The 27,500-nt window shown below is 37.8% G+C and overlaps 1 protein-coding gene across 1 annotated transcript in view; it reads left to right on the top strand.

Annotated features, from left to right (window-relative positions):
* LOC144974376 (general transcription factor 3C polypeptide 1-like) overlaps nt 1-27,500 on the top strand; it is a gene marked incomplete in the record, with an annotated part of 443,780 nt that overhangs the window by 405,266 nt on the left and 11,014 nt on the right. Inside the window, 1 exon segment of the mRNA XM_078917212.1 lies at nt 27,202-27,332. Within this exon segment, the coding sequence (XP_078773338.1) occupies nt 27,202-27,332 (131 nt within the window).

The raw sequence follows: 27,500 nt of genomic DNA on the forward strand, positions 1-27,500 counted from the left end.
TCTCTATTTTGCTTAGACAAAATCTCTTGAACAGTTCTTCCACATTGGAAATTGGGTGAGTATATTGATGATAATGATGATGATGATGATGATGATGATGATGATGATGATGATGATGATGATGATGATGATGATGATGATGATGATGATGATGACGATGATGATGATGATGATGATGGACCAGTAAAGTACTTAACCTAGCTTTGAACTGTTCGAATACCAACACACGAGTCACCATAAACACGTTTCAGCCGTTTATTCATGTTTACAAGTGCGGCTATGTGGTCTAGTGGTATGCCGCTCTCTTTCGGATCGGAAAGTCTTGGGTTCGAGCCTCGCGATCGGCGCATAGTTGAGTCCTTGGAAAAGGCTCTTTACTCACATTCTCTCACCGTATTCATGTGTAAAATGAGCGTTGTGTTTGTCCGAAAAATTGTAATATCGCCTAACAGGCGGCATGCCCCGTCCTACATGTTAAATGTTGATGTTGACCAGGGACCCCTTGCTATGAGCACATTTAGTGGATATTGCGCTATATAAAGCTCAATTTTTTTTAAAAATCTCTCTGCAGTAATGAAATCACTCACAACTTTATGTTTATTGCATTAATTTGTGTATGATTTCATCGACCGACATGTTGGAATTTTATGGGTTCTTTCATGTAAGTTAAATTAAAAGCAAGAAATATCTACCAGCTACACAAAATTTGATGACCTAATAGAAGAATATATGTGACCCATCGCTACAAAACGGTATTATGTCGGAACGAACCAAATACTTAAAAGCCGAATTGAATGTTGAAACTGGTCAAAAATATAAATTGTTGGCATTAGCACCCTAAAATAATATGGTATCCTTTCTCCTCAATAAATCGTATAAACTCAACACAAGTCTGATATTTCTGGCTATAAATTCAATTTTCAACATCTTTACCAAACTGACTTAATACCGTTTTGAGGCGAAGGGTCACATGTTAGATACGGACATTTTGATGTAAAATATTCTACCGATGAGGTCAATATAATCGGAAATATTTACTAGTCTAGTCGTCAAAACTTTTTAGTCCGGGCTAGTACAAAAGTTTTCAACGAGAAAATTCCTCTGAATTGGATTCAATAGTCTGATGTTACGTCGCCCAGCAACGGCGGCCATCGTGGTTTTCTAAACAAAGAAAATCAGTACTTTTTATTCTTCATTCTGGCTAGAACGTTTCATATGTCTTGTGAATGAACTATTTCTCCGGCGAGCATAAAAGCGTATCCAGAGGGAAAAAAACCCCATAAATTTGATCATGTTTTGATTTTTACACATTCTGGTCACAAGACATGAAAAGTTCTAGCCAGCTTGAAGAATAAAAAGTAATAATTTTCTTTGTTTAGAACCAAGGTGGCCGCCGTTGCCTGGCTGCGTGACATCAGACTACTGAATTCAATTCCGGACGTGAACCCAATACCGCTGCATGCACGAGCTTGCGAGTGGGCGTTGGGAACAAAGTTCGAATTCCAAAACGGCAAGAGTGCAAGAAATCATTTATTCTAGATCGAAGTGACTATTCTCATCCCCGGGATGCTAGTCTTCATAATAGTATAAAAAAGTAGTCCACAATTGTTGTATGTTTAATCCAAAGGTTGTAATGCAGTAATTTGTTAAATTTCTTGTCACAAGTTGCACATTAAAAAAAAAGATCAATCAAATCCAAATCGCAAAAAGCCGGCGACGTTTTTTTCGGTAATCCAATCGGCCGGGGGGGGGGGGGGGGGGGGGGGGGGGGGGGGGGGGGGGATGAGAATAGAGGCAGCCATTCTAGCTACCGCTCACTCGATGCTGATTTCGTCATCTTGGAATAGAAGACGATGTTCAAAAACATTTAAACGATGAAAAAAAAGCTTTTATATAGCGCAATATCCACTAAATGTGCTCAAAGGATCCCTGGTCAACAGTAACATTTAACATGTAGGACGGGACATGCCGCCTGTTAGGCGATATTACAATTTTTCGGACACAGACTACGCTGTTAACGGCCAGGTACTCATTTTACACCTATGTACGGTGAGAGAATGTGAGTAAAGAGCCTTTTCCAAGGACTCAACTATGCGCCGAGCGCGAGGCTCGAACCCAGGACCTTCCGATCCGAAAGCGAGTGTCATACCACAAGACCACATATCTAGCCGCACTTCTTTTCTTTTTTTTAAAAAAAATCCAATTTTAGTGAAATTTAAAAACGATCAATACCTCGTGTGACGTCACAAATTGTTATTGTAAATTCGATATCATGACGCGTTACTATTTGTGACCCCTCACCTCAAAACGGTATTATGTCGGGATGATTAAGATACTGAAAATTGAATTTATAGCCAGAAATATCAGACTTGGGTTGAGTTTGTATGTTTTATTGAGGAGAATAAATATGATTTTTCGTTGAACCAATACCGATAATTCATATCGGTGACCAATTTAGCATTAATTTTGGTTTTTTTAACATCTGGTTCAACCCGACATGAAACCGTTTTGATACGATGGATCACATTTATGGAGAGAGTGCAGGGAAATGGTGTGAGAGAAAAATGAATTGCAAAGTTTGTGGTCGATGTGCTCTTTTTCGCAGGTCTGATAACCTAACTCCTTCTGGGCTCGTCATTGTTGTAATGGAAATCACCAAAAATATGACACCAAAATATATTGTCCATTTCAACAATGTTAAACTAGGCCCGTAAGTTGGTTCGGGTGTCAGACCTGCATATATGTACACGTCGTTTGGAGTATATAGTTGATATTTTAAGTTTCCTTTTTATTGATCATTTATGCATTTACAATCGAAATCAATTGAGTTATAAAACAAAGCAGATTTTTATTTTGGTATCAGCCTACCCTCCTAAATAGAGATGACGATAACATTTTAAGTACCCCCGGCGTCGAAGTATAGCGATAAATGCTCACAAACTACCTTGATTGGTAGCGACGTTCACATTTTTTCAGGTCTGATAATCCGATTTATTATGGGCTCATTGTAGTAGTGGAAATCTTTTTTTTTTGTTGTTGTTGTTGTTGTTTTTAATCCTCTCCTTACCACCAACCATAGGAAAATCGTCACATTTGTTACGACCCAACCAGCACTTTTTATCATTCAGAATTCTTTTGTAAATCACATTATTTAAATTAAAATGTTTGAATTATAGCTAGATATAAAAACGTGACCGTGTGCTGTCGAGTTCATTTTGTTGATCAATATTATTATGCATAGAATGCACTTGTTGATTTTCTGTTTGAGTAAGAAAAAAAAACTATTTTTGTGTTGGGTGGGTGTGAAATTTTTGGGAAAATTCTGAAAATGGCTGGAAAGGAAAGGGTTAACGACGCAAAGTATTATCCATTGCAACAATGTTTTTTTTTTAAAATAGGCCCATAAATTTCGTTCGGATGTCAAACCTGCATATTATGTTGAGTCTAGCGATTGTAAAGAAAATTTCTCATAAACCAATTCATAACCTTTTGACATGATTTGTGACATTTAAAAGTCATGAACTACACAATGACGTGTTACTGTCTGGGTCAGCGTGCTCTCTCCTGCGTTATTGTTGTCAATTAACCATAAGACAATAGGCTTCAAAAGTCGTGGCGTCACTTCCCTCGTAATGACGCATAGTAACTTAGTAACGGGTTCTAAACTATCGGAACAACGGCGGGCGCCCTTATTAAATACGTCTCAGACGACTATAAAAGTGTATCCAGGGAGAAAAACATTATAAATCTGATCATGTTTTGACTTTTATACATTCTGATCACATGACATGTGAAAAAGGTCTAGCCATCATGAAGAATAAAAAGTACAGATTTTCTTTGTTTTTGAACCAAGCTACTCGTTGCTGGGCGACGTGACATCAGACCATTAGTAGTAGTAGTAGTAGTAGTAGTAGTAGTAGTAGTAGTAGTAGTAGTAGTAGTAGTAATAGTAGTAGTAGTAGTAGTAGTAGTAGTATAGTAGTAGTAGTAGTAGTAGTAGTAGTAGTAGTAGTAGTAGTTAGTAGTAGTAGTAGTAGTAGTAGTAGTAGTAGTAGTAGTATGTAGTGTAGTAGTAGTAGTAGTAGTAGTAGTAGATAGTAGTAGTAGTAGTAGTAGTAGTAGTAGTATAGTAAGTAGTAGTAGTAGTAGTAGTAGTAGTAGTAGTAGTAGTAGTAGTGTAGTGGGTATGTTGCGGTAGTAGTAGTAGTAGTAGTAGTAGTGTGTAGTAGTAGTAGTAGTAGTAGTAGTAGTAGTAGTAGTAGTAGTAGTAGTAGTAGTAGTAGTAGTAGTAGTAGTAGTATAATAATAGTAGTAGTAGTAGCAGTAGAAGTAGTAATGGTAGTAGTAGTAGTAGTAGTAGTAGTAGTAGTAGTAGTAGTAGCGTACGGCGAGACCTCCAAATTCATTTCGTCAACCCAGCTTCGTAAGTCTTTCTCCGCCCTAAGAACTGTTTCATAGTCACCTTCAAATTTAGTTACTGGACAGTGGAGGACGACGTGGTCCCTGGTCTCTGGAGCTACCTGACATTTCCGGAGGTCATCACTGTTCCCAAATTTCCATCTGCACATATTTGATGTAATCATAAGAATCTGCCTGTACATTCTGCTACTATGCCAACTCATGATTCAATATGAAAATGATTCATTGTTAGTCCTCCGGAGGAATTTTGTTACGCACTTTCAATGCGTTTTGAACCGGAAGAGATGAAGGAGTCACGACGTTTTCCTTTCATTAACGAAGGTTACGGGTGAACACGCATTGCCTTTCCACTCGGCCACCCCCCCCCCCCCCCCCCCAACCCCCTCCTCTCAATCATAAAATTATATGTCTTACGTGTTAACCACTTTATTTCAAGTTTGTTAAATTGACTGTGATGAGGAATGTTTACTTATTTGACGGACCGTAAACTTATATATGACCTGACACTGTCCGGAAATTACGTCACAATGCAAGGCCACAGTCACTAACAGAGAGTAAAAAGTTAAAGTGTTTTCTGGCTGACCTTTCACCCGAACAATGACATTTCCCTTCAAACTGCGTCACAATAGATGCTGTGCCCTTGACAACATTGCCATCCGGAAATAAAACGGACCAACACATAAAACTATGTGTAACCTTGAACGAGCCTGGTCAATAGATAGTATGCGCTTGCCTTAGAAGCTCATTACATTGCCATTCGGAAGTATAACGGACCAAACCACAAAACGGTGTGTATCCTTGAACGTTTATAGTCGGGTTAATACAGTTCAGTGAGTATTACTCATAAACGCGGATGGCAAGTACCAATAACAAAGACCTGAGTGGCGTCATCTTCGAACTATCTTTCCAGTTTGGTGGGAATTACTCATAAACACGGATGGCAAAAAGCAATAACAAAGACCTGAGTGACGTCAACTTTGTTCTATATCAAAACAAAGCCAGTCACCAAAAGAAAAAGAGAGTGAAAAGTGAGCTGTTGTTAAAACTGTTCAAGGTATCAAGAAATGATCTCACTGTTGTGATTTGTATTGCATAATTCACTTTTCATATTTTTTTCGTTTATCATAGCCTATAGATAGTATGCGCTTGGCCAAGAAGATAATTCACTTTTCATATTTTTTTTCGTTTATCATAGTCTATAGATAGTATGCGCTTGGCTAAGAAGCTCACAACATTGCCACCCGGAAGTATAACGGACCAACACACTTGTGTATCTAAGAACGTTTATAGTGTGGTTGAAACAGTTTATTGAGCATTACTCATAAACGCGGATGGCAAAAAAAAACAATAACAAAGACCTGAGTGACGTCATCTTCGAACTATCTATATTGTTACGTAAGAGATAGAACGAAGTTGACGCCACTCCGGTCTTTGTTATTGTTTTTTGTTATGGGGATGATTGATATTACATTTACACGTGCTCGAGGCCATTGGTCACATGACAAATTGTGGTCTTTGTAATTGTTTTTGCCATACGCGTTTATGAGTAATTCTCACTAAACTGTATTAACCAGACTTTAACGTTTAAGGTTACACATAGTTTGTTTTTTGTGTTGGTTCGTTATACTTCCGGATGACAATGTTGTGAGCTCCTCAGCCAAGCGCATACTATCTATAGTGAAAAAAGTGTTCACAGTTTGAGAAATATCCAACGTCACAATTGGTCATTTTGCTCGGCATGACTCGTGGGTATGTTTATAGCTTTCATAAAACAAAGCAGCGTGTTTACATTTATTGAGAAATGTCCAATCGTTGTACAGCAACAAATCACGTGATCGATGACTAGGTTGGACGAATACCTGAATATGGATCGCTCCCATTGATCTTCCGGTTCCAGAGTGATGGTATCTTATTTTCTAGTCTAACTTGGCGAAGAAGCTCACAACATTGCCATCCGGAAGTATAACGGACCAACACACAAACTATGTATAACCATGAACTTTTATAGTCTGGTTAATACAGTTTAGTGAGAACAACTCACAAACGCTGATGGCAAAATACAATAACAAAGACTCGAGTGACGTCAACTTCATTCTATCTATAGATAGTTCGAAGATGACGTCACTCGGGTCTTTGTTATTGTTTTTTTTTTTTTTTTTTTGCCATCCTCGTTTATGAGTAATGCTTACTGAACTGTATTAACCAGTCTATAAACGTTCATGGATACACACAGTTTTGTGTGTTGGACCGTCATACTTCCGGATGGCAATGTTATGAGCTTTTTCGCCAAGCGCATACTATCTATACTGATCGTCAACAACGATCATCCATTCTCGCTCTTTGACGTCTCGTTATCCTAAGAATCTGCCTTTACATCCTGATATTAAAATAACTATAGATAGTATGTGCTTGGCTAAGAAGCTCATAACATGGCCATCCGGAAGTATAACGGACCAACACACAAAACTGTGTGTATCCATGAACGTTTATAGTCAGGTTAATACAGTTCAGTGAGCATTACCCATAAACGCGGATGGCAAAAAAACAATAACAAAGACCTGAGTGACGTCATCTTCGAACTATCTGTATGCTACCTTATGATTCCTCCCATGTTGGCAGGAGGTCTTCTATCCTCTCAATCTGTTTTTCGAGTTGCTCTCTGCATTGAGATAACTTGGTTTTGTCCTAGCCCTTGCCGGAGTCCTTAACTGAAAGGGGAAACAGTCAAATGCTTAGTGTTAGAATTAGTTTGAGAGATATTTTTTTTCTTTGTAAATCATCACCCCGTTGTGTAGTGTTAGTTATATATTGTTTTGTATATATTTTGTAAATATTTCAGTGTATTCCTCTTTGAAATGATGTGAGGGTGTCTTGATGAGACTTTTAGGTCATCTCAAACTTGTTTATGTGCGTTGATGGTATGCTCTTGGACTCTATATCAGTTCACTTTTTGAACCATTCCTCTTGGTCTTACTTTCTCTCATGTCCATTTTAATTGTAGTTCTAGAATATTTTCACTATCCCATTTTCTTCCATTTTTACTGGCGCTGAAATGACCATAATGTGTTGTAAGCGCCGTAAAACCCTAAAAAACAAATAAAGTAGCTTATGATTCAATGTGTAACCTATTCATTATTAGTCCTCCGAAAGACTGGTTACATACACACTTCCAAGGTGTGTTGTCGCGACTTTTCTGCTCTATTGTAATACTCATGCGGGGCTGCTTGTTTTGCGTTACAGACATATTATTCAAATCAGCTATGACAAGAACCTATCGACCCTAAACCAGTACAAAAGTCCGTGTATAACGTTAATAACTTTATTTACAGTTAGTTAAATCGACTGTGGCGAGGACAGTAGTTTACCTCCCTGACCTTACCAAATCAAAAATCAACAACAACAACAAAAGAACAATCACGTCTACCGCATTCTATCTATTTATGTCGATTACCTAACAACAAAAACACACGGCGTCACCTTCTACAACAACAACATGGACGACGAGTCCCCAAAACGCCTGGTTGACTTCAAGCTCTTCTTCTCGACCAATCTTGACATATCTCGGGTTCTTTTGTCCCAGATAGAGGAAAGAGAAACAACTGTACTGGCGTACTCTGGTAAAAACCCATATTGAAAAAATTTGGCCATGAAACTCGTCCTTCAAATATCGATCGATTTAAAAGACCCTCATCTTGGGAAAAAAACTCTCAAACCTGGGATTTTGGGCGAAGTCCCAGGTTTGATAGTTTTTTTGTTTTTTTTTTACCAAGATGCGGGTCATTTCAATCGATCGATATTTGAAGGACGAGTTTTATGGCCAAATTTTGAAAGATGGGTTTTTCCTGAGTACGGCAGAGTAGGTAGTTACTTAATGTTTTTCCAACCCAGCAGTCATTTTCAGCTTTCAACTTCTTTCCAACCAACCCCCACCTCCCCTCCCCTCTTTCCTCCCCAGCCCGGGTCACACTCTCTTCCCTTCCGGGGTCAAATAAACAGTGCAATCGTTGACCGATACGAGAAATAAACCATCTCTATTGGGAGCTACCCGAGAGTCGTAAATTGACGAAATGATCTCTTTCTTTTTTTTTTTAACTTCTTTTTTCTCTTTTCTTTTTGTTCTGAAATAGGGATGAAAAGTCGTGACGTCACACCATCTTTTCCGGTTCCAAAAAACACATTAGAAGTGTGTATGTATCCAATACCAGACAAAGGAAAGAGAGGAAAAAAAATTTACAAGAAAATTATCATCTCGAAAAAAATGAATTTGTCTCGACAGGGGACTCAATGCAGACTGATTTTTTGTAGAGATATTTTTGTTTGTTTGTTTGTTTTTGTTTCGTTTGTTGTTGTTGTTGTTGTTGTTGTTGTTGTTGTTGTTGTTGTTGATATTTTTTGTTTGTTTGTTTTTGTTTCGTTTGTTGTTGTTGTTGTTGTTGTTGTTGTTTTGTTGATTTTTGGGGGTATTTTTCTCTCTGCTGTGTCTGGCCCAGTTTGAATTGCACTTGTTTCCAGATCTTTATCTTTCACCAGTGCCTGCTCCCCTAATTTGCCAAAGTCACGATAATGAGCTTTTTGTCACAGATTTAATTGTCTCGAACCTGGGAGATTTTTTTAGAGTTCGACTTAGTTTTTGACAATGTGGGGTGGGGTGGAGGTGGGTTGGGGTGGGATGGGTGGGTGGGGGGTGTTGGGGAATTGGTGGGGAGGGTGGAGTCATGTTTATCTATCAATAAAATAAGTGACCCACCGCCGATAAACTGATATTATGTTCGGGGTGATTAAGGGGCTTTAAAAAAAAAAAAGAGAGAGAGAGAGAGAGAGAGAGAGAGAGAGAGAGAGAGAGAGAGAGATAGAGATGTAGTCGTAGTTTGTCTGACAATGGGAACGATCTATATTCATGTTTTCGTCCAACCTAGTTAATCATCGATCACATGATTTGTTGCTGTACAACGATTGGACATATCTCAATAAATTATCTAAACACGCTGAAAACATACCCATGAGTCATGCTGAGCAAAATGACCAATTGTGTCATTGGATATATAATTTGTCAAATTGTGAACAATATATGTGGGTCATTTTGAGCACACTTTGCAATGTGACCAAAGATCTCGGGTAGCTACATGGAAAGATAATATAGACCATTCCCATTTTTAAAAAATGAAAAACTTGAGCTTTATATAGAGCAATATCCACTAAATGTGCTCAAAGCGCTTTACAATGGGGCCCTGGTCAACAGCAACATTTAACATGAAGGACGGGACATGACGCCTGTTAGGCGATATTACAATTTTTCGGATACAGACAACTCTATTAACGGCCAGGTACTCATTTTACACCTAAGTACGGTGAGAGATTGTGAATAAAGAGCCTTCTCCAAGGACTCAACTATGCGCCGGGCGCGAGGCTCGAACCCTGGACCTTCCGTTCCGAAAGCGATTGTCATACCACAAGACCACATAGCCGCACATTAGGTGAATTTTATGTATGTTTATTGATGAGGATGGGTGTACTGCCGTACTCGGGGAAAAAAAAGCCATATTTTAAAAATTGACTAGAAAACTCGTCCTTCAAATATCGATCTCAGCGAAGTCCCAGGTTTGAGAGTTTTTTGCCAAGATGAGGGTCATTTAAATTGATCAATATTTGAAGGACGAGTTTTCTGATAGTGTTCTCTTGGAATATGCATCTGTTCCCTATTTCAACCCTTCCCCTTTGTCTTACTTTTTCTTGTGTGCTTTGAAATTATAAATCTCGAATCTTTAACTATCCCATTTTCTTCCTATTTTTCTGACGCTGAAATGACATAAATGTGTGGCAAGCGCCGTAAAACCCTTGAAAACAAACCGCTTAAAAACACATAAACGGTTGTGAAAGACAGTTTTCTAGGCAAATTGAGAAAATAAAATGGTGTAGCATGACTTTATTTAGCTACCAGTTCATCCTTTTGTTAGTGTCCATTGGCCTCAATAATGGATACTTACCTCAGATGGAACGGAATTGGACCGGGTGATTTTATTGTGTGTAGCCTAGCGGAAACAGCAAGGTCAAGAAGAGAGACAAAATCCTAGTGGTTAGTGTTATAACATCAATACGAATAGGGGACGATAATAGTGTGATGTGTCAATATACTGGTTCCAATCTCATTGGAAGTGTGAAACCAGCCCGACAAATACACGTTTCCACTCGTGCTTCTTCACATTGACATAAAACTAGATCGATATTGTGGGTCACACATCAACTGTGGTGAAAGTTTTCTGGGCATATTGATAAAATAACAATGTGAAATGAATGTAAGCTTCAATTTAATATAATATACGAAAACGGATATAATGGACGTTTTGGGTTTCCCTTTTATCAACAAAATAGGATGAATAAAACACTACAGACAGCAACGTTTTCATTACCTAGTAAAATTGAGAAAATAAAATGGTGTTTTTCATCATAGCATTTGCTTTATTTAACTACCAGTTCATCCTTTTGTTAGTGTCCATTGGCCTCAATAATGGATACTTACCTCAGATGGAACGGAATTGGACGGGGTGATTTTATTGTGTGTAGCCTAGCGGAAACAGCAAGGTCAAGCAGAGAGAAAATAACCCTAGTGGTTAGTAATAGCATCTATACGAATAATAATAATAATAATAATGGTATAGATTTATAGTGCGCCAAACATCCCTTCATCAGGAGGGCTCTGGGCGCATAACAAAGATTAACTTAATAATGAAGCCCTAACACAGTACACGAACAACGCTAATTATACACATAATCAAAAGAAAGCCTGTCGGAATAAGAATGTCTTCAATCGACGCTTGAATTCCTCTAGTGAAGACGAAGAACGTATCTCTAGTGGTAGTAAATTCCACAACCTTGGACCAGAATGCTGAAAGGCGCGTTCACCAGCCTTCACTCGACAGCGGAGTGTTTTCAATTTGAGGTCGTTCGTTGATCGAAGCGATCGCTGTGGGTTATACCGTTCAACGAGGTTTGAGAGATATGCTGGTGACGAGCCCTCCAGGCATTTGAAAACGATAGTTGAAGATTTATATTTAATCCGCTGGTCCACTGGCAGCCAATGCAGCTGCTGTAGTAATTCGGGAGCTGCAGTTTTTCTGTCTTTCTGTAGTACAACGCGGGCTGCCATGTTCTGTATTTTCTGGAGTTTGTTTATTTTGTCCTTTGTTAGACCAACAAACAGTGCATTGCAGTAGTCCATTTTCGGGAATATCAAAGATGTTACCAATTTGTTGCAAGTTTCCCTATTAATAAATGGTCTGATTGTTCTGATATTTCTTAGAATACAGATAGCACTTGTTCTCACATTGTTAATATGTTTGTTCATAGACAGATCACTCTCCAGGGTGATGCCGAGCTTTTTTGCTGATGTTGTGAGTTGTATTTTATCATTATCGTTGATTGTCAGTGCCAGTGTAAATGGATCTGTCTTATTATTTGAACTAGCAATGAATAAGGCTTCAGTCTTGTCGCCATTTAATTTTAATCTATTTGCAGACATCCATCTCATCACATGGTTGATGCATTGTTCGTAAACAGTTATCTATGAAACAATATCGAATTGCAAACACATGCTATATATCTGGGTATCGTCGGCGTACATATGGTAAGCGAGAGAATGTTGCTCTAAGATTCTCACAACAGGGGAAGTGTAAAGTACAAAAAGGACTGGACCTAAAACGGATCCTTGAGGTACACCAAAATGAAGGTCACGCTCTGACGAAGTTACTTCCCCAATTAAAACTGATTGAGTTCTTTGAGTAAGATATGATGCAAACCAGTTTAGAGCAGTGCCCGATATGCCGAAAGTAACTTGTAGCCTTCGAAGTAGTATGGCATGGTCGATGGTGTCAAAGGCCGCCGAAAGATCGAGAAGACTAAGGATGGTGGTTTTTCCTTGATCAATAATTTGCAGCAAGTCATTTGTGATTCTCATCAATGCTGTTTCTGTGCTATGATTTTGCCGATAGGCCGATTGAAAGCACTCATCGAGGTTATTATGTTTCACGTGACAAGAAAGTTGTTTTAGTACAATCTTTTCTAGAATTTTGGAAATGAATGGTAGATTTGATACAGGCCTAAAGTTTTTAAAATTATCACTGTCAAGTCCCGCTTTCTTCAACAATGGCTTCACCAATGCTTTCTTGAAGCTTTCTGGAACAACTCCCTCCATTAATGATTGATTAATCAATTCAGTGATGTAAGGTGCAAGTTCATCAATACACTCCTTCAAAAGGGATTTGGTAAAGGGTCGAGCCTACATGATTTGCTAGGACTAGAGAGAATCGTTTTCTTTGTGTCATTTATTGAAATTTCTTTGAAAGATGTTAAGGGTTCACCATAAAAAGAGGTATATTCTGCTTCTGTTTCGTCTGTGTCAAGTTCACTCCGTATCGTTGTTATTTTATTCATGAAATACTCTACAAAGCAGTCCGCGAGTTGCTTGTCGTCAGTGTGGTGTGGCAGGCTTGTTTTGATCTCTTTGCCTAGAAGCTTATTTGAGATTTTATAAAACTCCTTCGGACTTTTTATGTTATCAACTTTATCAAGATAGTAGATACGCTTTGCCTTAATTGTCGCCTCTTTGAGTCTATGTTTGAATGATATGTAAGTTTCCTTATCAATTGTCAGGCCAGATTTTTTCCATTTCTTCTCCGCTTTTCTTTTCTCTTTCTTTATACGTTTTACCTCCAAATTGTACCATGGTGATTCTTTTCTGATGTTCACAGATCTTGTTGTGAGAGGTGCGTGCTTATCCGAATAGGGGACGATAATAGTGTGATGTGTCAATATAGATGGTGTGCGCTTGGTTAAGAAGCTCACAACATTGCCACCCGGAAGTATAACGGACCAACACACAAAACTATGTGTAAATATGAACTTTTATAGTCTGGTTAATACGGTTTAGTGAGAATTACTCATGAACGCGGATGGCAAAAAAAAAAACACTAACAAAGATCTGAGTGACGTCAACTTCGTTCTATTTCTAGGGGATTAGAAAAGTGTGATGTCCATTTACTGGTTCCAATCTCATTGGAAGTGTGAAACCAGTCAATCATGCCGAGGACTGGATACATACATCGTGTAATTTGATCTTCTGGTTTCTGAGTGATGGCATTTCATTCTGGTTGCTGGTTGTCAATGCGGCTATGTGGTCTAGTGGTATGACACTCGCTTTCGGATCGGAAGGTCCTGGGTTCGAGCCTCGCTCGATGCATAGTTGAGTCCTTGGAAAAGGCTCTTTACTCACATTCTCTCACCGTACTCAGGTGTAAAATGAGTACCTGGTCGTTAACAGCGTTGTCTTTGCCCGAATAAATTATGATATCGCCTTACAGGCGTAATGTCTTGTCCTAAATGTTAAATGTTGCAGTTGCCCAGGATCCCCTTGTAATACACTTTGAGCACGTTTAGTGGATATTGCGCTATAATCAAGCTCATGAAAGCTCAATGCAGATCATCCATCCTCATTTTTAAAGGCCCCGTAATCATAAAGAATCAGCCTATACGCTCTGCTAATACAATAGTTATGCCGCCTTTTGTTCAATACGTAACCTGTCCATTTTTATAGGCCCCGTAATGATAAAGAATCAGCCTATACACCCTGCTAATACAATAGTCATGCCGCCTTTGTTCAATACGTTCAATAACCTGTCCATTGCTTGTACATTGTCCGGAGGACTGGTTGCACACATCCAAGGAGCTTTGAACCTGAAGAGAGGTGAGTCATTGGATATATAATTTGTCAAATTGGGAACACTTTTTCAATATATGTGGGTCATTTTGAGTACACTTTGCAATGTGACCAAAGATCTCGGGTAGCTACATGGAAAGATAATATAGACCATTCCCATTTTTCAAAAATGAAAAAATTGAGCTTTATATAGCGCAATATCCACTAAATGTGCTCAAAGCGCTTTACAATGGGGCGCTGGTCAACAGCAGTATTTAACATGAAGGACGGGACATGACGCCTGTTAGGCGATATTACAATTTTTCGGATACAGACAACTCTGTTAACGGCCAGGTACTCATTTTACACCTAAGTACGGTGAGAGAATGTGAATAAAGAGCCTTCTCCAAGGACTCAACTATGCGCCGAGCGCGAGGCTCGAACCCTGGACCTTCCTATCCGAAAGCGATTGTCATACCACTAGACTACATAGCCGCACATTAGGTGAATTTTATGTAGGTTTATTGAGGAGGATGGGTGTACTGCGGTACTCTGGAAAAAAGGCCATATTTTAAAATTGACTAGAAAACTCGTCCTTCAAATATCGATCTCAGCGAAGTCCCAGGTTTGAGAGTTTTTTGCCAAGATGAGGGTCATTTAAATTGATCAATAATTGAAGGACGAGTTTTCTGATAGTGTTCTCTTGGAATATGCATCTGTTCCCTATTTCAACCCTTCCCCTTTGTCTTACTTTTTCTTGTGTGCTTTGAAATTATAAATCTCGAATCTTTAACTATCCCATTTTCTTCCTATTTTTCTGACGCTGAAATGACATAAATGTGTGGCAAGCGCCGTAAAACCCTTGAAAACAAACCGCTTAAAAAACACATAAACGGTTGTGAAAGACAGTTTTCTAGGCAAATTGAGAAAATAAAATGATGTAGTATGACTTTATTTAGCGACCAGTTCATCCTTTGTTAGTGTCCATTGGCCTCAATAATGGATACTTACCTCAGATGGAACGGAATTGGACGGGGTGATTTTATTGTGTGTAGCCTAGCGGAAACAGCAAGGTCAAGAAGAGAGACAAAATCGGAAGGTCCTGGGTTCGAGCCTCGCTCGATGCATAGTTGAGTCCTTGGAAAAGGCTCTTTACTCACATTCTCTCACCGTACTCAGGTGTAAAATGAGTACCTGGTCGTTAACAGCGTTGTCTTTGCCCGAATAAATTATGATATCGCCTTACAGGTGTAATGTCTTGTCCTAAATGTTAAATGTTGCAGTTGCCCAGGATCCCCTTGTAATACACTTTGAGCACGTTTAGTGGATATTGCGCTATATACAAGTTCATGAAAGCTCAATGAAGATCATCCCTCCTCATTTTTAAAGGCCCCGTAATGATAAAGAATCAGCCTATACACCCTGCTAATACAATAGCTATGCCGCCTTTTGTTCAATACATAACCTGTCCATTTTTATAGGCCCCGTAATGATAAAGAATCAGCCTATACACCCTGCTAATACAATAGTCATGCCGCCTTTGTTCAATACGTAACCTGTCCATTGCTTGTACATTGTCCGGAGGACTGGTTGCACACATCCAAGGAGTTTTGAACCTGAAGAGAGGTAGATTTTACGCCGAAGTCGGACAATTAGATATCAGAATTTAGAAATTGGAAGTTTGTAGAAGTTAAAGTAAATCGTTCAGTTTGTAGAGCACTCGCTTCGTAAGCAAAGAAAGTGTGCCTCAGGCTTACTCGCTTTATGACATGGATAGAAACAGATACTCAATATACAGATATGACTCCATGGCAATTCTGATGACCTTCAGAGGACTGCCATTTGGGATGTTGTTCGTAATTCCTAGCACAAGAGTTCACGAATTGTAAACTGATAGCATGTATTCATAAACTATTCGGAGTCATTTCAATCACGTTCTTTACAAATTATTTTTTGAGCTTTTTATAGCGCAATATCCACTAAATGTGCTCAAAGCGCTTTACAAGGGGTCCCTGGTCAACAGCAACATTTAACATGCAGGACGGGACATGACGCCTGTTAGGCGATATTACAATTTTTCGGACAAAGACAATGCTGTTTAACGGCCAGGTACTCATTTTACACCTGAGTACGGTGAGAGAATGTGAGTAAAGAGCCTTTTCCAAGGACTCAACTATGCGCCGAGCGCGAGGCTCGAACCCAGGACCTTCCCATCGGAAAGCGAGTGTCATACCACTAGACCACATAGCCATCAATTCCATTTTCAGAACTTGGTTTACCCGACATATTACGGATTTTTTTCTTGTTTATTTTCATTACTATCATCACAATGGTCGATAGATCAAACCTTTGAAGTCCCGATTTTCACGATCGGCGTATCAAAACTCTGAAGTCTACAGATAAATACGAGCTTTGAGCACCGTGTTTTATTTAATCTTGGGCGGATCAGACCTCTGATGACATCAAAGCTCGTATGAAGACTTCAGAGTTTTGATCCGCCGATCCTGAAAATCGGGACTTCAGAGCTTTGCTCCGCACCATCGTCGATTATTATTATTACCCCCCCCCCTCCCCCCCCCCCAACAAACTTCTTTTTAAATGTCTAAACAAAACATAATTTAGGTATGCCATCAGTCTGTCGATCGATCTTCAACAACCATTAGAGACACTAGAACATTCGCTTTTCTCTAACTCATATGAATGCCCCGAATGTTTTCATTATTTCTCTTCGCATACGATTTCCTCGAACTATTTTGCATGCTCCGAGAGTTTCGGAGAAACTGTGCTCTTGTCTGTAACAATGTATTTTATACCTACCAATTTATTTATTTTATTTTTTTTTTTGGGGGGGGGGGCGTTTAGCTAGTAATCATTAACTGGTTATTTATTTCTCATATCATTTGTTTTATGTGAGGCTCAATCACACATCAAATCAAATTGTAAACAACCCTCATTATTAACTCCTAACTCACGCATTGAGCACAGGTCACGATCACGTGATTTATAAAGGCAAGGGCCGATTGGTTGATGGTATACCGGATGTGGGCTGGGAATGGTCATCAAATCAATCATCAGGCCATTCATCAATGGTCGTAAAAGAGAAAGTAACCGGCCAGAGGCTGTCTCTCGGATCTGAAGCCCCCGGTGATGTGATTACTGTGAAGAAATAAGGATACTGTTATACAAAGAGGAAATGTTAAAAGGTCTTTAACTCTCTCCTTACCACCTGCAGCTAAATCATCACATTTGTTACGGCTGAATATACGTTTTTATTATTGGGATTAATTTTATACATCACAAACTTTGAAGAATGATCTTTGTTTAATTAGTAAGAACATAAAGTTGTTTTGTTTCACTCTCTCCTTACCAGCCATTTTTAGGAGTTTCCCCAAAACTTCACACCCAACTAACACAAAAATAGATTTTTTAATCACTCAACCACAATAGCAGTAAGTTCTTGCGATACATAATTTCTTTAGCAAAACATGCTCTACAACACACTGTTCATTTTCTTTAAATTTTATGATGTACAAAAGAAATTTGAATAAGAAAAATGTTGGTTGTATTGTAACGAATGTGACGATTTTCCTACAGTTGGTAAGGGGAGGGTTAAGAGCTTATTTGAGTTTTTTAAAATCAATTTTCCTGCTGGGTAAGCCTGCCATTTTTGGTAAAATACCGAACATGATTGATAAGGAAAGAGTTAAGTACCGTCATATGAGTTACTTGGCCCAAAGGGGTAACTTTGTCTCCACTGATTTGAAGCATTCCGAATATTCTCAGGTTTGTTACGGTTACCTATTTCCCTTGTTAGAGGACTTTACTTTTATCTAAAGATATAACTGTCACATGCACAAGGCTAAAATTTGTTCAAATCTGTAGAGGTCAAGTCAATCAATTAGGCAAAGCCGCCCCATTTGATGATGAATGAAGTCATCAATTAGACGTTTCCATCACGTTTCCATCACGTTTCCATCACGTTTCCATCACGTTTCCATCACGTTTCCATCACAGATCCTTCATCTATTGGTTTTTGGTTGTATATTTTTACATTTTTGTGCATTCGCATATATTATATATGTATACATTGTCGCCATAGATTCTCAACTTTGAGTTTTTACATTTTCATGCATGCCACGTCTGTAAACGACTTCCATATTTTTGGATGAATAAAGTATATCTTATCTGATCTTATGTAATAAGCAGAGAACAGAGCTGAGAAATCACCCCCTCCCACCCCCCCCCACCCCCTATTCCTTACAATATATAATCGCAATCATTTAAAATCTAGATGATATGACATCATCAGTCACGTGTGAATTGGATTTCTCTAGAATATTCTCCAACGACAATTGGAGACCCAAGAACAAGTTATTTATAGGTTTCGTTGGGATAGGGAGATGAATGAAGAATATTCGGGTATTTTTTTTTAAAATTAGTCTCTAAGGACGGACAGGTGATGGTGTCAATACACACGAATACATTAGATTTTTTTGAATGTCGTCCATTGTCTTTGTACAATACGTTTGTTTATGGATCGTATTCCTCCTCTCCCACCAATGGAGAAATTTTTTTCAAGAGAAAAAATACTCCTTCCACTTTTATATAAAGAGAAATCCACTAAACGTGCTTAAAGCACTTTTTGACGATGCTTTCATAACTCCAAAGTATATGACGTTAGTTGATTTCTACCCCTCCCCCCCCCCCCCCCCCCCCCCACCCTTCTCCATCCCATCCGTCAAAATAGAACAGATAAATCCAGACATATATATAAAGTCAACTGCAACTCCAAACACCTCCCTCTCTCATTAACCCCCCCCCCCCCCTCCCCAATTTCCCCCAATTCATTCATAATAGAAAACCCCAGACTGGTGTGAAATGGATTTCTCTAGAATGCTCTCTAAGGACGGGATGGAAACTGAAACTGAAAGACCAAACTAAATATAGGTCTCTCTGGGATTTAGAGATGAATGACCAAAACTCCCCCCAAAAAAAATATGATTTATTTAATTAGTCTCCGAGGACAGACGGATGATTGTCGCAATACCCAAGAACACGTAAGAGATTTCGTTTTGTCTGGATTTTAAAAATAACAAAACATTTTCTTGATGTCTTCAGGGAGAAGCAAAATCTACTAAACGTGCTTAAAGCGCTTTCCGTTTTTTTTTAAATTCTCTTTTTTGGTGACGCTTTCATATCTCCAAAGTATAAGAAGTTAGTTTATTTCCCGCTCCTCCTCCCCCCCCCCCCCCCTCCTTCCAATCCCGTCAAAATAGAACTGATAAACACAGACATATATATAAAGTCAACTGCTACTTCACACACCCCCCCCCCCACCCCTTCCCCCAATTCATTCATAATAGAAAACCCCAGACTCGTGTGAAATGGATTTCTCTAAAATACTCTCCAAGGACAAAATGGAGAGTGAAACTGAAATACCAAAGTATAGGTCTCTCTGGGATATCGAGATGAATGACGAAAACTGAAATACCAAAGTATAGGTCTCTCTGGGATATAGAGATGAATGACGAAAACTGAAATACCAAAGTATAGGTCTCTCTGGGATATAGAGATGAATGACGAAAACTGAAATACCAAAGTATAGGTCTCTCTGGGTTTAGAGATGAATGACGAAAACTGAGGACAGACAGACGAATGGATGATTGTCGCAATTCCCAAGAACACGTAAGAGATTTCGTTTCGTCTGGATTTTAAAAATCACAAAACATTTTCTTGATGTCTTCAGTGTCAAGCAAAAATCCACTAAACGTGCTTAAAGTACTTTCATTTTTTTAAAATTCTCCTTTATTGATGACGCTTTCATAACTCCAAAGTATAAGAAGTTAGTTGATTCTAGCTATCCCCCCCCCCTCCACCTCCCTCCAATCCCGTCAAAATAGAACAGATAAATACAGACATAGACCAAAACTACGAATATTTTTACCAATTTTATTATTTAATTAGTCTCTGAGGACAGACAGACGGATGGTTGATTGTCGCAATACCCAAGAACACGTAAGAGATTTCGTTTTGTCTGGATTTTAAAAATCACAAAACATTTTCTTGCATGTTTTCAGGGTCGACAAATTTTAAACTGATGTTTAGTTACTTTATTTTTATTTTTTAAAATTTAGTTGGGTTTTTTTAAATTGCGAAATAAACACACACACACACACACACACACACACACACAATAATACTGTTATTAGCTGATTGTCACTCTCTGTACAGGACGTTTGTTTATGGATTGATGTACTTTCTGAGTTAATGGGAGAAACAGTTGATGTCGTTTCTTGTAGAAGAATGAGTGGGGTGGTGTTTGACATTTTTTAAAATATATACATTCAGTGTTTTGTTGCTTGTTTTTGTTAGTTTCTTTTTTGTTTTGTTTTGTTTTGTTTGTTGTTTTTTTTTTTTTTGTTTTTTTTTGTCTTTTTTCTTTTGTTTTTTTTTTTCTTTTTCTTTTTTTTTCTACTTTTTTTTTATTTGTTTGTTTTGTTGGCTTTTGTTGTCTTTTTTTTTTGTTTGTTTGTTTTTTTTTTTGTTTCTTTCTTTGTTTCCTTTGGGTTCTTTTTGTACAACCCATCAAATTTCACTACTATTTGTTATTGAATTATCTGAAGGGGGAGAAAGAGACAGTATATAAATACATAATACGATTTCTGACCGACATCGGGGTCTTATTGACTTTGAGCAAACAGCCCGAGCAAACACGATCGAAGGTCAATACTGTATAATATATAATACCCAAAATCAGTCCAAAAATGAGTATAAAACCATTTTGACACAGTATTGTTTACTAAGAGATACTGTCTTATTATGTGTAAGGATCGCTGATGGAGATGTTACATGGGTTTTATCTAAATCTTAGGGGAGGATTTTACAAGTAATGTACTGTAAATACTCTAAAAAGCAGAGTTGTGTATGTGTGTGTGGGGGGGGGGGGGGTTAATAGAACTAAACAATTATATAGCGCAATAACCGCATAACGTGCTCAAAGCGCTTTACAATGGGTCTCTAGCCAACAGCAACACGTAATATGTAAGACGAGACATTATGACGCCTATAAGGCGATATTATAATTTTGTTTTTACACAGAGACAACGCTGTTAACCGCCATGTACTCAATGTACACCTGAGTACGGTGAGAGAATGTGAGTAAAGGGCCTTTTTCCAAGGACTCTACTATGCGCTTCTCAGAGCGGGAATTGAACCCTGGACCTTTCGATCTGAAAGCAAGTGTCATACCCTTGGACTACATGGCCGTATAAACAAAACGGTTCAAAGATAAAGCCAGTTTTAGAGACATTAGTTAGAACACAATATTGACGTGATTTCAGAATTATACAGGCTATGTGGTCTAGTGATATGACACTCGCTTTCGGATTGGAAGATCCTGGGTTTGAGCCTCGCTTGGCGCATAGTTGAGTCCCTGGAAAGGACTGTTTACTCACATTCTTTTATCGTACCCAGGTAGTGTAAAATGAGTACCTGGTCGTTGTCTCTGTCCGAAAAATAAAATTGTAACATCACATAACAGGCGTCATGTCTCGTTCTACATGTTAGGTGTTGCTGTTGGCTAGGGACCCAATGTAAAGCGCTTTGAGCACGTTTAGTTGATATGGCACTATATAAAAGCTCATACCGTCGAAAATTTGATAGAAGGAAATGCTTTGGATGGGATCAAAACAGTCTTTCCTTGAAAGAGACCCTGGAGACAAATTTCCCCTATCGAATGGATAAAGGGAATTTTTTTTCAATTTTAATTTATAATTATATTATATATATATATATATATATATATATATATATATATATTATATATATATATATATATATATATATATATATATATATTACGGCACAATATTTATTGGGTTTTTTTAAGGTTACAGCATTTTTCAGAGGTTGATTTTTTTTTAAACAAGCCGAAAATCGTATATGTAAAACTATAGACTGATATTAGGACAATATTGATGTGTTAAGATAAACCCCATTTTACAAACACTATAAAACCTCTAAAAAACAGGTTGATATTATATAAAAAACCAACTCGATAAACATTTATCTAAAACTATAGACCGATACTCGGACACAACATTGATGTGTTAAGAAAGCCCCATTTTACAAATACTGTAAAACCTCTTTAAAAAACAGGTTGATATTATATAAAAAAAACAACCGATAAACATTTATCTAAAACTATAGACCGATACTCGGACACAATATTGATGTGTTAAAATAAAGCCCATTTTACAAATACTGTAAAACCTCTATATAAAAAAAAATAATAAAAACCCTGATATTACGACACAATATTGATGTGTTAAAATTACTGTATCGTCCTTAGAGACTATTCTGCCTTACTCCGGAAAAAAAAACATATTATAAAATTTGGCCAGAAAACCCGATTAACATATATCTAAAACTATAGACGGATATTCGGACACAATATTGATGTGTAAAGAAAGCCTCGTTTTACAAATACTGTAAAACCTCTAAAAAAAACAGCGGTTAATATTTTTTAAAAAAAACAATCCGATAGACATAATATATCTAAAACTATACCCTGATATTACGACACAATCTTGATGTGTTAAAATTACTGTATCGTCCTTAGAGGATATTCTGCCTTACTCTAGAAAAAAAAAACATATTTAAAAATTTGGCCAGAAAACTCGTCCTTCAAATATCTATCGATTTAAATGACTCTCGTCTTGGCAAAAACCATCAAACCCGGGACTTCGGCCGAAGTCCCGGGTTTGATGGTTTTTGCCAAGACGAGAGTCATTTAAATCGATAGATATTTGAAGGACGAGTTTTCTGGCCAAATTTTTAAATATGGGTTTTTCCAGCGTACCGCAGTCTATTCTTATTGAGGACAGTTTAATATACGACGACAGACTCCGGTCCCAATGGGACAATTTAGACATAAAAAAGGGGTTTTAGTTTTACATTTTAGGTTATGGTGTTAGATTTATCGGTCAAGGGGGAGAGAAATCAACAACGGAATAGAATAAAGTTGTTTTCGAACAGAATAAAGAGTTGTTGTTGAGACTGAGTTCATTCCCTTTGCCACGGAAAAAATGTAAAAACAATCATTCTTTTGCAAAGAAAGAGAAAATTAAATAAAATCTGAGCGGGGTCATTGACCTCCCATGGTGGGCAGGAGGTCACGTTGTATTTTCTATCCCTTTTATAATAATATGTTGTGCGAGTTGCTTTAATTATGTCTTTGTCTTGGAATGGGATTAACTTAGTCTTGTCTTGTCTTAGTCTTGCTGTGGCCGTAGTCCTTGACTGAAAGGGAAACGGTCAAATGTATATAGTATCATAGTTTTGGAAGGTGATATTTTATTTACTGTAAATCATCTATCTATCTGTCATGTACTGTTGGTTGACTTGCTATTATGTTTTATTTAAAGAGGAGAATAAACCCCGATGTGTCACAAAGAATTCGCTTAAACCCCCCCCCCTCCCCCCCTCTCTCCCAACACTAACACCCCCCCCCCCCCCCCTCCCACCCCCTCCCCCCCCCCCCCCCCCTCTCCCAACACTAACACCCCCCCCCCCCCTCTCCCAACACTAACACCCCCCACCCCCTCCGTTCATTATGGGAAAATATAGAACAACCGGAACGTAGTCCTTTTTTATTTTTTTATTTTTTGTCTTGTTTGCCTTTTGTTGTTTTTTTTTTTTTTGTTTGTTTTTTTTTTATTTTTAATTTCCTGTTGGAAAGGGAGAGAAGTCGATTATAGTCATCACGTATGAGATAGAGTTTTCTGCAATTAGCGGGGTTTTTTTTTTTTTTTTTTTTTTTGTTTTTTTGTTTGTTTGTTTTTGTTTTTTCGCTCTCATGGGATTTGGAATTGGGACCAGAAAATGTCATCGGAATACATAAAAAGCCGTGGTTGAAATTGAATGTCTTTAGGCAGGGAACTCTAGCTGTGACCTATTTATAATCTCAATAAAAAAGAACACATTGAGCCTTTTTATATAGCGCAATATCCACTAAACTCTCTCTCTCTCTCTCTCTCTCTCTCTCTCTCTCTCTCTCTCTCTCTCTCTCTCTCTCTCTCTCTCTCTCTCTCTCTCTTTCTCTCTCTCCCGTCTCTTCTCCCATCTCTATATGTAATTTGTACTTATATATATATATATATATATATATATATGTGTGTGTGTGTGTGTGTGTGTGTGTGTAGAATATATATGTGTATATATGTGGGTATATATATATATATATATATATATATATATATATATATATATATAATTAAAATAAATAAAGTCACTCACATATTTTTTGCCGAAACAATTGTTTCTATGTCCTCCATGTCGTCAGTCGGCATATGTCCGTTTTTATATTAGCTCTAACCACCATTATCGAGCCTGTGTAATGATATTATGTAGATGATCAGACATACGTTGACGTCTAGGGAGTAAAATAATTGTATGTTTCTGTTTTGAAATTCACACCTATCAAAAAAATACTCCATCCCATATTTCATTATTGAGACATTTGTTCAGCCCGGCCTGACAAGAAAAATAAAACACTTTTTTTTAAATTATTATTTTGGCCAGTAAACTCTTCCTTCAAATATCGATCGATATTAAAATTAAAATGACATTTGATTCTTCCAAAAACTCTCAAACCTGGGGCGACTAAGTCTAAATCTCAGGTTTTAAGAGTTGTTGTTTTTGTTGTTTTTTTGTTTTTTTTTTACCAAGACGGGGGTCATTTTAATCGATCGATATTTGAAGGACGAGTAAACTGGCCAAAATTATAAAATGTGTTATTATAACTGTTATTATTATTATGATCGCCTTTTACAAGGGCCGCCGGGTGGGCACGTGACCACGGATAGCCAAAATTCGACACACAGAATAATTTCTTCATTTCTTGTTGTTCTTGACTGATTATAATAATGGAGCCAAAAACAAAACATAATCATTCGGCCTGACTAATTGTAGAGTTTGTAAAATCATTAATGCCATACGCTTAGGCAAAATACTCATAACATAGATTGTTAAAGCAGGGATGGGGGGGGGGGTTGTTATATAATTAAAAAAATATTTTTCATACTTCATCCCTGAGAAACTGATACAGATTAAAATATTCCACAACTTTTAAAAATGATATTGATGTCTTTTTTTTTTTCCTTTGCCGGAACCCATATATATTTTCAATAACCTCCCCTCCCCTATGCCCTTTATTTTCCTTACCCAGGAGGTCGTAGAGGAGACATCAAGAGGGAGAGAGGAAGAATTTTGAAGTAATAGCCCCCCCCCCCCTCCCTCCATCCAGATTTGTCAATAAAAGAAGGAGACTCCAATGAGGAGTGACGTACAAGAATTTAGCATTTTCATATATATTTTTATTTGGCTTATTTTGGCTAAAAACAGCGGGCAAACAAACGTAAACCGGATCGCTGTCAACCAAGCAAAGGGCGATAATCCTTGGATACATCTCGGTCTGTCAAGGCCTGTCATATAATAATATTGTGTCGTATGGGTTAGTGCTGGGCGGCCCGTTGAACTTTTGGAGTCGACTCCGATCCGATCCGGATCGAGCTCTTTGTTGAATTTGGTATCGTCTCCAAATGATAAAAAATCGTCCCTGAGTCCAATCCGTTTAAACTGATTTAAAAAATGTAGCTAAAACAAAGAGAATATTAAAATGTGATGGGGTGATGTTGATCGTGTGAGAAAGTTCACACATAGGCACATCCTTTCACATTAAACAAAGACAAAGACACAATTACAAACATACAGATGCAGACAGTGAAAAGAGAGAGAGAGAGAGAGAGAGAGAGAGAGAGAGAGAGAGAGAGAGAGAGAGAGATGAGATGAGAATGGAGCTGGGAGTAGATTATGATTCATTGAAACAATTTGTATTTATTTTTTTTAGTTTTGTATGTTGGTACTTTATATCCGGCTGGCGGGCATTGTGCGTATTTTACCTTTACTCATAATATCAATTATTTCGCGAAGGCTACGTTCCGGGTTGGGTTGGGTGGGTTGGATTGGTTCGGGTCTAGACAGAATCGCTTCCAACGATTTTTCGGGTCGGGTGGGATCGGAATCGACTCCGTATGTAGAGACGTTTTGCCCGTCACTTGTGTTGGGTTATCGACCCGTCTGGATAATCCTCTCTTGTTGGAAACTAAAAAATCCCTTACTTAGCACTGTCATAGGTTGCCATATTTGTTACAGTGAATGACATAATCAGTCGGATGGTGAAAAGATTTGAACTGAGATATTCCAAGTTTAGTTCGAAGGTCAATTTTTATCAAAAATGAGTTCTTGCCATATATGATTAAATCAACCCTTTTTGTACATCTTCGGGAAATATCAAAGCTTAATTTCACTTCTAAAATATTTTTTTACAGCTAGTCAAGTTGAAAAAGTATGAAATTTGAGAAAGTTGCTGGGATTCCTTTCCCATAAATCTGACCATAACTTCATGAAAAAATCACCAGATTTACTTCAAATCAAGATTAAAATTCTCTGGGTAGTAGATATATTCTTTCAGAAAATGCAATAAAATGCAAATCCAAAATTTTGACCTTTCGACTGATTATGTCACATTTTTCCTAGAATGCATGAAGACTTCACTCTCCTATTTCTCATCAATATTATCATTATTATTCATTGTCAACATCATCACCATCTTGCTAGCTGCCGTACGCTGGAAAAACAAACAAACAACCAAACAAAACCACGTAATTATTTATAAATTTGGCCAGGAAAATCGTCCTTCAAATTATATCAATCGATTAAAATGACCCTCATCTCGTCACAAATTCTCAATCCTGGGACTTTTGCTGTTGTTGTTGTTTTAATGTTTTTAATGTGTTTTTATTGCTCTTGTTGTTCTCAAGATTATTATTGCTGCTGTTGTTGTTGTTATTATATCTGTTGTTATTGTTGTTGTCTTCTTGTGTTTTATTTTTTTTAAGCAGCATTGTAAACTGACAAAATTCCTTTTAATCTTTAATTGTTATTAATTTTTTTTTTAGATAAACAATTACACTTATATATTTAGATTTTTTAAACTCTGTGTTTTAATTAATTATTTTTTTCACTTCCCCCAGATTCTCCGAGTGGGCACGATGGAGATGCGATACGCCAGCCGTAAATACGTCAAGTCCTGGACTCTGGAGACGAAGCTTAAGGCAAAACGTCCGTACCTGACACGGGGTGACGACAAGGATAACGAGGAGGAGTGAGTTAGCTATAGATAGTTCGAATATGACGTCACTCAGGTCTTTGTTATTGTTTTTTGCCATCCACGTTTATGAGTAATTCTCACTAAACTGCATTATCCAGACTATAAACGTTCATGGTTACGCACAGTTTTGTGTGTTGGTCCGTTAGACTTCCGGATGGCAAT

This window comes from Berghia stephanieae, chromosome 6 (assembly GCF_034508935.2).
Source record: "Berghia stephanieae isolate SIO BIC M18660-M18661 chromosome 6, UCSD_Bste_1.3, whole genome shotgun sequence".
Taxonomy (NCBI): domain Eukaryota; kingdom Metazoa; phylum Mollusca; class Gastropoda; order Nudibranchia; family Aeolidiidae; genus Berghia; species Berghia stephanieae.